The 13,890-nt window shown below is 45.7% G+C and overlaps 1 protein-coding gene across 1 annotated transcript; it reads left to right on the forward strand.

The window, feature by feature from the left end:
* The first annotated feature begins 817 nt into the window (after positions 1 to 817).
* On the forward strand, positions 818 to 13,009 carry LOC140199971 (interleukin-1 receptor type 2-like). Its single transcript, XM_072262506.1, has 6 exons — positions 818 to 921; positions 4,083 to 4,172; positions 5,200 to 5,262; positions 6,871 to 7,003; positions 8,853 to 8,989; positions 11,838 to 13,009. Exons 2-6 carry the CDS (start codon positions 4,091 to 4,093, stop codon positions 11,888 to 11,890), a joined length of 468 nt encoding a protein of 155 aa, XP_072118607.1. The 5' UTR covers positions 818 to 921; positions 4,083 to 4,090; the 3' UTR covers positions 11,891 to 13,009.
* The last annotated feature ends 881 nt before the right edge of the window (positions 13,010 to 13,890 follow it).

Here is a 13,890-nt window from a genome sequence, read left to right on the forward strand (position 1 = left end):
TTAAAAGACCCTTTTGCTTCCGCCTCCACCACTGTCGCCGGCAGCCCGTTCCACGCACTCACCACTCTCTGTGTAAAAAAACTTACCCCTGACATCTCCTCTGTATCTACTCCCAAGCACATTAAAACTGTGTCCTCTCGTGCTAGCTATTTCAGCCCTGGGGAAAAGCCTCTGACTTTCCACAGAGTTGTGGGTCATAGGTTACATCGGGACATTGACAAGATGCAGAACTGGGCTGAGAAGTGGCAGATGGAGTTCAACACAGAAAAGTATGAAGTGATTCACACTGGAGGTCGAACTTGAAGGGTTAATGACAGGAGTCTTAGGAGTGTGGAGGAACAGAGGGATCTATAAGATGCTACAGGGGATAAATTACTAACAAAAAAAAACAATAGAAAAACCAGTGGGAGAACTCATTGTTGAATTGAATTGACTTTGTTACTTACTTCCTTCAAATACATGAGGAGTAAAAATCTTTACGTTACGTCTCCGTTCAAATGTGCAATGTGCAATTATAGTAATTTATAATAAATATTATGTACAACAGGACAGTCAATATAACATAGAAATACAGTTGCATCACCATGAATTAAGCAATCTGGTGGTCTGGTGGAAGAAGCTGGCCCGGAGCCTGTCATTCCTGGCTTTTATGCTGTGGTACCATTTCCCGGATGATAGCAGCTGGAACAGCTTGTGGTTGGAGTGACTCAGTCCCCAGTGATTTTACGGGACTTCTCATACCTGTCTTTGGAAATGTCCATGATAGTGAGATGTTCACATCGCGCAGGGCTATGTGGGCGTGAAAACAGGAAGTTTAATGAACTATAAAAAGTCTCAGACACATCCAGCATAAACAGAGCAAGCGAGGCTCCGAAACAAAAGGTGACTGTAACCACCGATAACCAACTCCATCAAGGACTGGTGAGATTTCATTTTATCTTTGTTGTTTGAGTGAGAGAGAGAGAGTGTAAAGCAAGTAAATGTTTAAGTTTTATGAACTAAAATCTGAAATAACAAAGGACTTTGATAGATACAAAGGATAGGTTGAGTGAGCTAGGGCTTTTCACTTTGGAGCCAGCACTGGATGATAACAACACACACAAAGTGCTGGTGATGCTCAGCAGGTCAGGCAGCATCAATGGAGAAAAGCACAGTCGATGTTTCAGGCCAAAACCCTTTGGCAGGACTCAGCACCGGTATCTGCAGATTTTCTCTTGTTTGTGAGTGGATGATGGCATTTGACAAGATGCTCATACACGAGGTGGCTGAAGAAGTTAAGAGCCATTCATTTAAAGGAAAGATACCAGCATGGATGAAGTAGCATCTGATTGGAGGAGGCAAGGGGTGGGAATAAAGGGAGCCTTTTCTGATTGGTTGCCAGTGACCAGTGGTGTCCCACAGACATTCTTTTTACATTATATGTTAATGGCTTGGATGATGGAATTGATGGTTTTGTTGCAAAGTTTGTGGACAATAAGAAGATAGTTGGAGGGGCAGGTGGTTTTGAGGAAGTAGAGAGGCTACAGAAGGATTTAGACAGACTAGGAGAATGGGCAAAAAAGTGGCAAATGGAATACAGCATTAGGATGCAGGCATTGGATGATAACAACACACACAAAGTGCTGGAGGAGCTCAGCAGGTCAGGCAGCATCTATCGAGAAAAACATCAGTGGATGTTTCGGGCCAAAACCCTTTGGCAGGACTCAGCACCAGTATGGATTCTACCAAAAGTCATTTCTTCTACCAAAGTGCATAAAAGAGGTGACTATTTTCTAAACGGAGATAAAATTCAAAAATCTGAGGCGCAAGCAGATTTGGGAGTCTTTGTGCAGGGTTCCCTAAAGATTAACTTGCAGGTTGAGTGTGTGATGAGGAAGGCAAATGCAATGTTAGCATTCGTTTCGAGAGGACTGGAATATAAAAGCAAGGATGTAATGTTGAGGCTTTATAAAGTACTGGTGAGGCCTCACTTGGAGTATTGTGAGCAGTTTTTGGTCCCTTATCATGGAAAGGATGTGCTGAAACTGGAGAGGGTTCAAAGGAGACTCACAAAGATGATTCTGGGATTGAAAGGCTTGTCATATGAAGAGTGATGATGGATCTGGACCTGTATTCACTGGCATTTAGAAGAATGAGGGGCGACCTAATTGAAGACCTCGATAGAGTGGATATGAAGGAGGCGATTCCTATGGTGGGAGAATCTAAGACCAGAGTACACAGCCACAGAATAGAGGAGCGCCCTTTTAGAACAGGAATTTCTCTAGCCAGAGAGTGGTGAATCTGTGGATTTCTTTGCACAGGCAGCTGTGGGGGTCAAGCCTTTATGTATGCTTAAGGCAGAGGCTGACAGATTCTTGAATGGTCAGGGAATAACAGGATACGGGCAGAAGGCGGGGGATTGGGGCTGAGGGGGAAAATTGGATCGGTGTGATGGAGCACATTCAATGGGCCAAGTGGTCAAATAACAAAATGCAGAATAACGAGCCATGAGGGGCCAATAGGTTCAATAGGTTTCGGTGAGATTCCTCGCTCATTCTTCTAAACCCCAACAAGTACAGGCCCAGAGACATCAAGCGCTCTTCTGATCTCTGGTGTGGTGATATCAATCACACTAATGTTGATAAGAGGCATAGATTGAGAGCACAGCCAGAGACTTTTTGCAACGGCAGAAATGGCTAATCGAGGAGGTATAATTTTATGGTGACTGGAGGAGAGTATAGGGGGATGTCTAGGTAGATATTCTACAGAGAGGCAGTGGGTGTGTGGAACACACTGCCAGGGATCATGGCAGAGGAAATGTTGGATCTGGAGATATTGATCCAGATTTTCTTCAGAAGTCAAGAATGAGGCTTAAAACTTGATGATTATGGCAAGAACAAAGAACGAACAAATAAAAAGCTGTTGTAATCATCTCATTCTCAAACTGGAGATAACAGCACTCCAGAAGTAACAATTAACCCATTAAATGGTGTGACACCTGCTGCAAGCTTCTAGAAAATACAGAATCAACTACAGTACAGTTACTGGAATATTTACAGAACAATTACACATATATCAATAATTGCAGAAAAATTATCAGCAAGCATAGTGACATTAGACTACAAGGAAAAGACTAGAAAAATAATAATTCTACTTATTAGTTTTGAGTGAAGTTTCTTGAAATAGTAGAAAGATAACCATTCTCCCTATTGCAACAGAACGTTGAAGAGACTCTTGCATAGGCACATGGATGCTAGAAAAATGGAGAATTATGTGGGAAGGAAGGATTAGATTGATGTTGGAGTAAGTTATATGGTTGGTACAACATTGTAGGCCGAAGAGTCTGTTCTGTGCTGTTCTGTATTCTGTTGTTGCCGCTAACAAAATAACTAAGATCACTGGGCCTAGAACATATGCATTCTTATGACTCAAGCATACCTTATCTTACTTGTGCGCAGGGATTATGGCATGGCCCCTGTCACCCATACTGTTTTGAACCCTGGGGAGAAAACAATTATTTTTATACAGAAATGACTTATCAGTTTGGGATATTGACCATTTGGAAAATTTTAACAACAGGGGTTTTAGAAGTCAATCAAAACCTCAAGATGACAACCGATGATATTTTGAAGTGAGGAAAGCAATTGTCCCTTAGTTGTTGGGTGTGTTTCACATCCTTCCGTTATTCTTATCTCATCCGTCTCCGGCATCCCCTATTGTGTAAAGGAAAGCTATGTTCTTCTAGGTTGATTACACACTGCCATAGTTGATATGTCCTGTCAGTAAGCAAGATTGGCTCTGGCAACTTCAGTTCAAAAGTCTCCCTTGTCTGTGTTTAACTACTCACTGCCACCATTGTCCTCAACTGGATGTTGTCTTTAACCCTTGCCTAACCACAACTCCCACAATTCTGCGAATCTCCTCGGGACTCCTCCAGTATGGACAGCTCCCTCCTGCAGGGGTGGTGAGCAGTTCTCCAGCTGTGTCTGGAAAGCAGACTAGGCCGTACCCTGTGTTCTGTGCTCTGAGAGTTTTAACTTCATGGAATGTTTAACGGGAGACACTTAGCATTGTAACTGACGGTGTATTTTTCCTGCTATCAGGTTTCAACATGCATTTCTGCATCAGCTTGACATTAATTTTGCTCCACTGCCTCAGTGCAGTTCTGCCAAAGGACAGGAATAAAAACCAAGGTAGGTGCCGAATGAAGGAACCTTTGTGAGTTCAGGACAGCGCTGCAAACCCTCGACAGGTCAGGCAGAGGTTAACAGGGTTAGTGTTTCAGGTCCATGACTGTTGAGTGGAACAGAAACTGTCCAAGAAGGGGCTGCCTCAGCAGCGTGATACTGTTATGGTTTCTTCCAGGCACTCCAGTTTCCTCCCACAGTCCAACAACATTCCAGTTAGTGGGAATTGGTCATTTTAAATTGTCCTGTGATTAGGCTGGGGTTAATTAGGTGGATGCTGGGATGTGCAGCTTGTTGGCCGGAAAAGGCCTGTTCCACACTAAACAAATGTGCTCCCTCATGCCCCTCCTGTCTCTCCGCAAGCCGATGGCGGACCCTGTGCCTCACTTTTCCCAATTATTGTGCTGCTAACTCACTGCTCCAGAGACTTGGGTTTAAATCTCACTTCCTGCGTTATCTGTGTGCAGTTTTCATGTTCTCCCTGAAAGTTCAAAGTAAACTTGTTATCAAAATACATGCATGTCACCATATACAACCCTTATATTTGTCTTCTTGTGGGTCTTCATACTCAGTAAGTCCAAGAAACACAATAGAATCAATGAAAAATTGTACCCAACAGAACAAGCAGTTTGCAAAAGTCGACAAACTGTGCAAATACAAAAAATAAAGAAGGAAAAAAGAAATATATAAGCAATAAATATCAAGAATATAAGATAAAAAGTCCTTGAAAGTCAGTCCATATGTTGTGGGAACAGTTCAGTGATGGGGCGTGAGGTTAAGAGCCTGATGGTCGAGGGGTGATAACAGGTTCCTGAACCTGTTCCTCCTTCCTGATGGCAGCAGTGAGAAGAGAGCATGGCCTGGGTGGTGGTGGCGGGTTTCCCTGGCTAATTTGTCCACTGAACCTGTTCCATCTGGCCCAGGTCACTCTCACTCTTCCCTGTCCATGCGTCTACGGCCAGGGTGGGATCTGAGGGGGACTTCTCCTTGGGCACCTCTAACCCAACCACTTCAACTACTTCTGTACCTGCAGGGTCTAAGATGTTCTGCTCACTTATTATTGAGCCTTCGAAAGGAACGCTTACTGCCAAGATTGGTAAGTATGTCGGTCTGCAGCTCTTGTCTATGTCTGGCCACTAGTTGGAGCTTCCCTGTGTGTATCATTTGTACTGAAGGACTTTGCAGAGAGCGCTGCAAATGCCATTTCCAGTCATCGTCATTACGAGCCGAGTCATATGACGTGGGCAGTCACGGTCTTTCCATCACCATGATTGTTTTTGACACATTTTTCTACAGATGTGGTTTGCCTTCTTCTGGGCAGTGTCTTTACAAGACGGGTGACCCCAACACTCTTCAGAGAGTGTCTGGCTGGTGTCAGTGGTCACATAACCAGGACCTGTGATCTGCACTGGCTGCTTGTACGACCATCCACCACCTGCTCCCCTGGGTTCACGTGACCCTGATGGGGAGCTGGAGGGGTGGGGGAGCTAAGCAGGTGCTACACCTGCCCAAGGTGACAGCAGGCTGGAGGAGGGAAGGAGCTCCTTACACCTCCTTTGGTAGAGACACATCTCCACCCCACCACCCACGTTTCCAGTAGGCAGGTGTAAAGCGGAATGAAGTAATTGTTACTCCGGATCTGATGCAACACAAAAAAACACAATAAGATAAAGTACACAATAATAAAAAAACACAATAAATAGAAATAGATAAGTTAGTTTATATACACAGATTGACTGTGTGTCCATAAAGTGACGCTAGGCACAGGAGTGTCTGTAGATACAGTGACTCTGACAGGAAGTGATAAAGTAGTGGTGTTTGGGGGTGTGGAGGGCTGGGTTAGTGGGTGGAGGTGTTGATCAGCCTCACTACTTGGGGAAAGGAACTGTTTTTGAATCTGGTGGTCCCAGCGTGGACGCTACGTAGCCTCCTCCCTGATGGGAGTGGGACAAACAGTCCATGAGCAGGGTGGGTGGGATCCTTCTTGATGTTACTGGCCCTTTCCTGGCAGCTTTCTGTATAGGTGTCCTTGATGGTGGGTAGGCTGGTACCGGTGATGCTTTGGGCAGTTTTGACGACCCATTGTAGAGGCTCCCTGTCTGCTGCAGTGCAGTTTCTGTACCATGTAGTGATGCAGCTCGTTAGGATGCTTTTCCTACTGTGCATCTGCAGAATGATGTGAGTACAGATGTGCACAGTCCAGCTCTCTTCATCCTCCTCAGAAGGTAAAGGCATTGGTGAACATTCCTGATTGTGGTAGGATGCTTTCTGGGACCAGTTTTGTGCACTCTCAGGAATTTGAAACTGCTCAGTTTCCACTGCCGTGTCATCGACCAAAGGTTGGCATGAACAGTGTGAGTTCTTCTGAAGTTGATAACTGTGTTGACATCACCACCCTCTAGCTAAAGAAATTTCTCCCCATGTGAGACCATAAGAGGATGAGAGGCGACCTGATAGAGGTGTATAAGATGATGAGAGACACTGATCGTGTGGATAGTCAGAGGCTTTTTCCCAGGGCTGAAATGGTTGCCACAAGAGGGCTCAGGTTTAAGGTGCTCTCAACCCCAGGCAGGAGAATGGGCTTGACAGGGATGATAGATCAGGCATGAGGCCTGTTCTAGGTTGATGCTCCTCTATTCTGAAGCTGTGCCTTCTGGTCCTCATGGAGGAGTGTGGAACAGTGACTAATGTTCTTTCTTCATAGGGGAGCCTCTGGAGCTGCCGTGTAAGGCCATCGTTGGGAGATTCAGGCACTACACCATCATGTACTGGCTGGCGAACGACCAGTTTATTGAGGAGAGGTACACAGATGGCAGAGTCTCAGAGGGAGAGGAAAGGTGAGTAACTGGTGCTAAACCCTAGAATAAGAATTCACAAACACAAGAGACGCTGGAGATCCAGAGCTGGAGGAACTCAGCTGGCCAGGCAGCATCTACGGAGAAGATGCTGAGACCCTTCATCAGGACTGGAAAGGAAGAGGACAGAGGTGGTGGGGAATTAACCTGGCAGGTGATAGGTGAGACCAACTGAGGGGGAAGGTAGGAATGAGCTAAGAGCTGGGAGATGATAGGTAAAGGGTTGGAGAAGAAGGAATCTGATAGGAGACAAGAGTGTACTCTGAGAGAAAGGGGAACCAGAGGGAGGTGATGGGCAGGTGAGGAGAAAGGAGGTGAGAAGGGAACCACAATGGAGAATGGAAAAAGAGAGGAGGGGGATTGGGTTGTAATTAGCAGAAGTTGCAGAAGTCAATGTTCAGGTTGGAGGCTACATGAAGTGTTGATCCTTCAACTGTAGAGGAGGCCTTGGACCAACATGTTGGAATGGGAACAGGAAGTTGAATTGAAGTAGGTGATCACTGCGAAATCCTGCCTTTTGTGGTGGACGTAGTGAAGGGGGGAGTTAGCTGTTTTTGGTAGAACCACTCTGACTGTTCCCTTATCACTGGCTCTGTGCTTCAAGTGTTCTGGGAAGACCGGCATTGTGGGATGGCTTCTTGGGGCATAAGCGACATTCCTCAAGCCCCAAGATAGAATTCAGAAAATGTTGCAGCTCTATAAAACCACACTTGGAGTATCATGTCCCGTTTGGTCACCTCTTTATAAGAAGGATGTGCAAGCTTTAGAGAGGGCACAGAGAGACTTACCAAGATGCTGCCAAGATTAGAGAGGATAGCTTGAGCGAGCCAGAACTTTTCTCTTTGGAGTGAAGGAGGACGTGACACAACTTGATGAAGGTGTACAAGATGATAAGAGGCATAGATTGAGTGGACAGCCAGAGACTTTTGAGACTAATTCAAGGGGGCATAATTTTAAGGTGATTGGAGGAAAGTATTGGGAGGAATGTCAGAGGGCGATTTTTATTCCTTGGATCATAGGAAAATCAAGGGCAACCATATAGAAGTCTTTAACATTAAGTGAGATGTAGATAAGGTGGATGATAACAGTCTGTTCTCCAGGGTAGGGGAGTCCGAGGCTAGGAGACATAGATTTAGGTTGAAGGAGGTAAGATTAAAAGGGACCTGAGGGGAAATATTTTACCAACAGAGTGGTGAGTCTGTGGAACAAGCTGCTAGAGGAAGTAGTTGAGGCAGGTAAAATAGTACCATTTAAAAAGCACTTGGATAGGTACATGGAGGGGTCGGTCTTTGAGGAATGTGGGCCGAATGTGGGAAATTGGGACTAGGTGGGTGGGTACTGTGTTGGGCATTGACTGCTTGGGCTGTAGGGTCTCTATTTCTCTGTGATTCGAACTGTGGTCTCCAGGCACCTGGAGGAGGTATATCAAGTGAGAAGAGAATCCCTGTAGCAGCACAGAGGAGACCATTTGGCCCATCGTGTTCTGCCAGTCAAAGAGGTGGTGGGACAGAGATTGGAGGTGCTTTTGCTGTTGAAGCCCATGACCAGGAAAGGAGATTGTGATTTCAGCAGCAACACATACACAATACTCGGGGATCTCAGCAGATCAGGCAGTGTCTTATGGAGAGTAATAAACAGTCGACGTTCGGGGCCACGGACATTCATGCCTCTGCATGGATGCTCCCTGACCAGCTGAATTCCTCCAGTGTTTGTGTGTGTTGCATTGAACACCAATTTTCTGATGTCTGACGCTGTAAAGCGCCACACTGACTGCTCTGGCACCATGCCACCCTTTGTCTGATGTTCAGGATTTCTGTTCTTTTACCCACAGTCGCCAGACTGAAAATGGAAGGAGAGTTATCAAGAAGGATCTGAAGTTCACACAGATGAAACAGGAAGATCTCAAAGTCAATTTCACGTGTGTGGTGCTGAATCCTGTTGGAACCAAAGTGAAAAGCATCACTTTAGGCAAGTCAGCTGATGGGGTGATCTTACGGTATAAAATAAACCAGAGGCCTGGATTCATTCTGTGAACAGATAAACCAAACCTCAAAGACCCTCACTGTCCGGGTCATGCTCTCTCTTCATTACTACCATCGGGTAAGAGGTCCCACACCAGCAAGTTCAGGAACAGTTATTACCCTACAACCATCAGGTCCCACACCACCAGGTTCAGGAACAGTTATTACCCCTCAATCACCAGGTCCCACACCACCAGGTTCAGGAACAGTTATTGCCCCTCAACCATCAGGTCCCACACCACCAGGTTCAGGAACAGTTATTACCCCTCAATCACCAGGTCCCACACCACCAGGTTCAGGAACAGTTATTGCCCCTCAACCATCAGGTCCCACACCACCAGGTTCAAGAACAGTTATTGCCCCTCAACCATCACGTCCCACACCACCAGGTTCAGGAACAGTTATTACCCCTCAGCCATCAGGTCCCACACCACCAGGTTCAGGAACAGTTATTACCCCTCAACCATCAGGTCCCACACCACCAGGTTCAGGAACAGTAATTACCCCTCAACCATCAGGTCTCACACCACTAGGTTCAGGAACAGTTATTACCCTACAACCATCAGGCTCCTGAACTGGAGTGGATAACTTTTTTGAGGCGTCACTCCTTGAAGGTGTCCTCAAAGCTGGAGAAGTTAGTGCCTATGATGGAGCTGACTGAGCTTACAACTTTCTGCAACTTTTTTTCAATCCTGTGCAGTCCTCCCCGTATCAGACCTGCTTTCAAGGACTGTGTAGTGCCTCTATTCCCACATTACAGACGGTGACTGAGGGACCTAACGGACTCATTTTCAAGGACTCTGCAGTGTTAAACCCCCCCCCCCCCACAATACCAGACTTATTTTCAAGGACTCTACAAGTCAGATTCTCAGGATTATTATTTATTTATTTTTGTAATTGCACAATTTGTCTCATTTGTAATGGTTGTTTCACCATCTCTGTTGGTGTGTTTTTCATTGATTCTACTGTGTTTCTTGTATTTACTGTGAATGCCTGCAGGAAGGTGAATCACAGCAGGAAGGTGAATCACAGGGTTGTACATGGTGATACAAGAGTGTTTTGCAATTTATTTTGAACTTTGAAACAGGACATGCTGGGAACATTTCCCAGGTTGAGCAGCGTCTGTGGATAGAGACACTGTTAATGTTTGAAGTTTATGTGGAGTTTTGGACTTCACACTACAGGAAGGATGTGGTAGCACTGGAGTGGGTGAAGAAGAGACTCACCAGGATGTTGCCTGGAAAGGCAGGCTGTGGTTATATGGAGAGGCAGCACGGCAGTGTAATGCTTTATAGCAGCAATGATCACCAATCAGGGTTCGATTCCCAGGGCTGCCTGTAGGGATCTTGTATGTTCTCCCCATGACTGCGTGGCTTCCTCCCACACACCAAAGATGTGGTTAGTGAGCTGTGGGTGTGGTATCTTGACACAGGAAGTATGATGACACTTGCTGGCTGCCCCCATCACATCCTCAGCCCGTGTCGGTTGTTGACACAAGCAAAGTATTTCACTGCACAGTTCGATGTACCTGTGACAAATAAAGCTCATCTTTATCCTTCTCACAGAAACATGGGAGTCTGCGGAGTGAGGTTACATGAAGGGCTGAGAAAGGATAGGTGGTCTTTTATTGAGAGCATTAGAGTCCAGAACGAGGGGGGCACAGGATGAGTGTGTGGGGTGGGGTGGGGGAAGAGGATCTGAGGGGTATGTTTTTCACACAGAGGATGGTAGGTGTGTGGATCCAGCCATCAGGGGAGGTGATACAATTACAGTGTTCTATTTGAACAGGTAAGGAGTAGAGGGCTTACTGCAGGCAAAGTAGGTTCATGTACGTAGACCTCATGGTCAGTGTGGGCCAGGTGGAGCAAAGGACATAGAACATTCCAGCACAGCACAGGCCCTCTTCGTAATCAAGAACCTATCAACCGCCAACCTCCTTTAAATATACCCAGCGACTTGGCCTCCACAGCTGTCTGTGGCAATTCATTTCACAGATTCACCACCCTCTAGCTAAAGAAATTTCTCCTCATGTCCCTCTATTCTGAGGCTCCCAGATGCTCCCACTATTGGAAACATCCTCTCCACATCCATTCTATATCTCAATACTTGATAGGTTTCAGTGAGATCCCCCCATTCTTTGAAACTCAGGCCCAGAACTCCTCATACATTAACTCTTTCATTCCCAAAATAATTCTCATGAACCTCCTCTGGACCCTCTCCAATGCCAGCACATGCTTTCTTTGGGTAAGGGGCCTAAAACTGCTCACAATACTCCAAGTGTGGTCTGTCCAATGATTTACAAAGCCTCAGCATTACATCCTTGCTCTTATATTCTAGTCCTCTCAAAATGAATGGTAACGTTGTATATACCTTCCTCACCACTGAATCAACCTGCAGATTCACCTTTAGGGAATTCTGAAAGAGTACTCCAAAGTCCCTTTGCAGCTCTGATCTTTGAATTTTCTCCATTTAGAAAATAATCCATGCTTTTATTCCTTCTACCAAAGTGCCTGACCACACACCTCCTCACATTAAATACAATCTACTACTCCTTTGCCCCCTCTCCCAATCTGTCCAAGACCTTCCTGAACAGTACCTGCTGCTGCCCCCACCTTCGTATCATCTGCAAACCTGGCCACTTAGTAATCGAGGTGAAGAGAATATGAAACACGCCCAGGTGGTATGAAGTGAAGTGGGAAAAGGAGGAACACGTAGGGGATTATGGACAGATTAAGCCAGTGAGACGGAATTAACCATGGACACCTGCTGATTCCAAATTTTGTTTTCAAATCTAGTGGACGTGATGGAAGAAGTCACTGGTTCATCCACGTTGAAACCAGATGAATAACCCCATGAACAACACGATGATCCTGTGTCTCTTACCAACGCTAAACTCACCTTCGGACGGCTGCACTCTGCAACCAAATACATGAAGAGCAATAGCTGAAGTTTCCGGAACTAGTAAACCTCAAGACACCCAACAACTGTTAATTGTCCTGTGATTGGGCGAGGGTTAAATCAGTGGGTTGCTGGACAGTATGGCTTGATAGGCCTGTCCACCGATTTAACCCTTGCCTAATCACAGGACAATTTACAATGACCAATTAACCTACCCGCTGGTATGTCTTTGGACTGTGGGAGGAAGCTGGAGCACCCGGAGGAAACCCACGCAGTCACGTGCACAATGTACAAACTCGTTGCAGGCAGCGGAGGGATTTGAACCCGGGTTGCTGGTACTGTAAAGTGTTGCACTAACAACTACGCTACCATGCCTGCCCTGCTGAGCTCCTCCAGCATTGTGAGTGTGTTGTTCTGATTTGCTCTCAGGTGGAAGGCTGCATTATTGTGTCAAGCTAACGCTGGGCATCTTGGTTAACATTTCTCTCTCCACCATCTCGCTGCTTTGTGGACCTTGCTCTGTACCATTTGGCTCTTGCTTCCTACATTTCTGGTCAGATACTAAATACATTCCATTGGCTTTGTATCTGTACTCGGCACAATGACAATAAAGTTGAATCTAATCTAATTACAATGGCCTAAACACACCAGATTCTGCAGATGCTGGTAATCTGTTTCTCCCCCACCACAGATGCTGCTTGACCTGCTGAGTTCCTCCAAGCATGGTGCGGGTGCGTGTGTGTGTGTGTGTGTTACCATAATGTCTGTGCTGACTTCTTCAAGAGCACTTTGGGACAGCAGCCTTTATAGAGATGAAGTGCTTCAGGAAAATGAAACTTGTATATTATAAACACGTGTGATACGTGCAGTCCTAACTGGAGCCTTTATCTTTATCAATTTCTTCCAATGCTCAAAAGGCATATGGTTTAGTAGGTTAACTGGTTACATGGGTTGTAATTGGTGCTACCTTGCTGCATCTCTAAAAAAATATAAAATATTTATGCTATAATTCCAAATTGTCGATGTATAATACACACCTGGCGATATCAATGAAGATTCATTTGCTTCACCAAGAGATCCATTTCTTGCAGGCATTCACAATAGAATCAGTGAAAAACACCACACAGACTGACTAGTGTGCAAAAGACTACAAACTGATCAAATACAAAAAGGGAAAAAAACAACAAAAAATAAATAAATCAGCAATAAATATTGAGAACATGAGATGAAGAGTCCTTGAAAGTGAATCCATAGGTTGTGGGAACAGTTCAGTGAAGTTATCCCTTTTGAGTCAAGAGCCTGACTGTTTCTGAACCTGGTGGTGCAAGTCCTGAGGCTCCTTTACCTTCTTAAGGGAGCATGACCTGGATGGTGTGGGTCCTTGGTGATGCATGCTGCTTTCCTGTGACACAGTGCTTCTTGCAGATGTGCTTAATGATGGGGAGGGCTTTACCTGTGATGGACTGGGCCTTTTTGATATTCTGCTCTGGAGATGGTTGCAGAAGATGATCCATCAAAAGTAGGCTGCAGTGGTCGAGTGGCTTGGCTGCACAGGAGGGCAGAGAAAACTAGCGGGGTCACTGTTGTCAGGAATTCCATCATACGGGGGATAGATTACCGGTTGGTGTGTTGCCTCCCAGGTGCAAGGCTCAGGGATGTCTCACAGTTGCTGCAGGACATTCTGGAAAGAGAGGGTGAACAGCCAGCTGTTGTGGTGTCGAGCGCCTCTGCTCCACCTGCAAAAAGCAGAATTTCCCACTGTCCAACCATTTTAATTCCAAATCCCATTCTCATTCTGACATGTCAGTCCATGGCCTCCTCTTTTGCCATTGATGAGGCCACTCTTAGGGTGCAGGAGCAACACCTCATATTCCATCTGGGTGACCTTCAACCTGATGGCACGAACATTGAAATTCCCCAACTTCCAGTAACTTGTCCCTTCCCCTCTTC

The sequence above is a fragment of the Mobula birostris genome, chromosome 7 (assembly GCF_030028105.1).
Source record: "Mobula birostris isolate sMobBir1 chromosome 7, sMobBir1.hap1, whole genome shotgun sequence".
NCBI lineage: Eukaryota > Metazoa > Chordata > Chondrichthyes > Myliobatiformes > Myliobatidae > Mobula > Mobula birostris.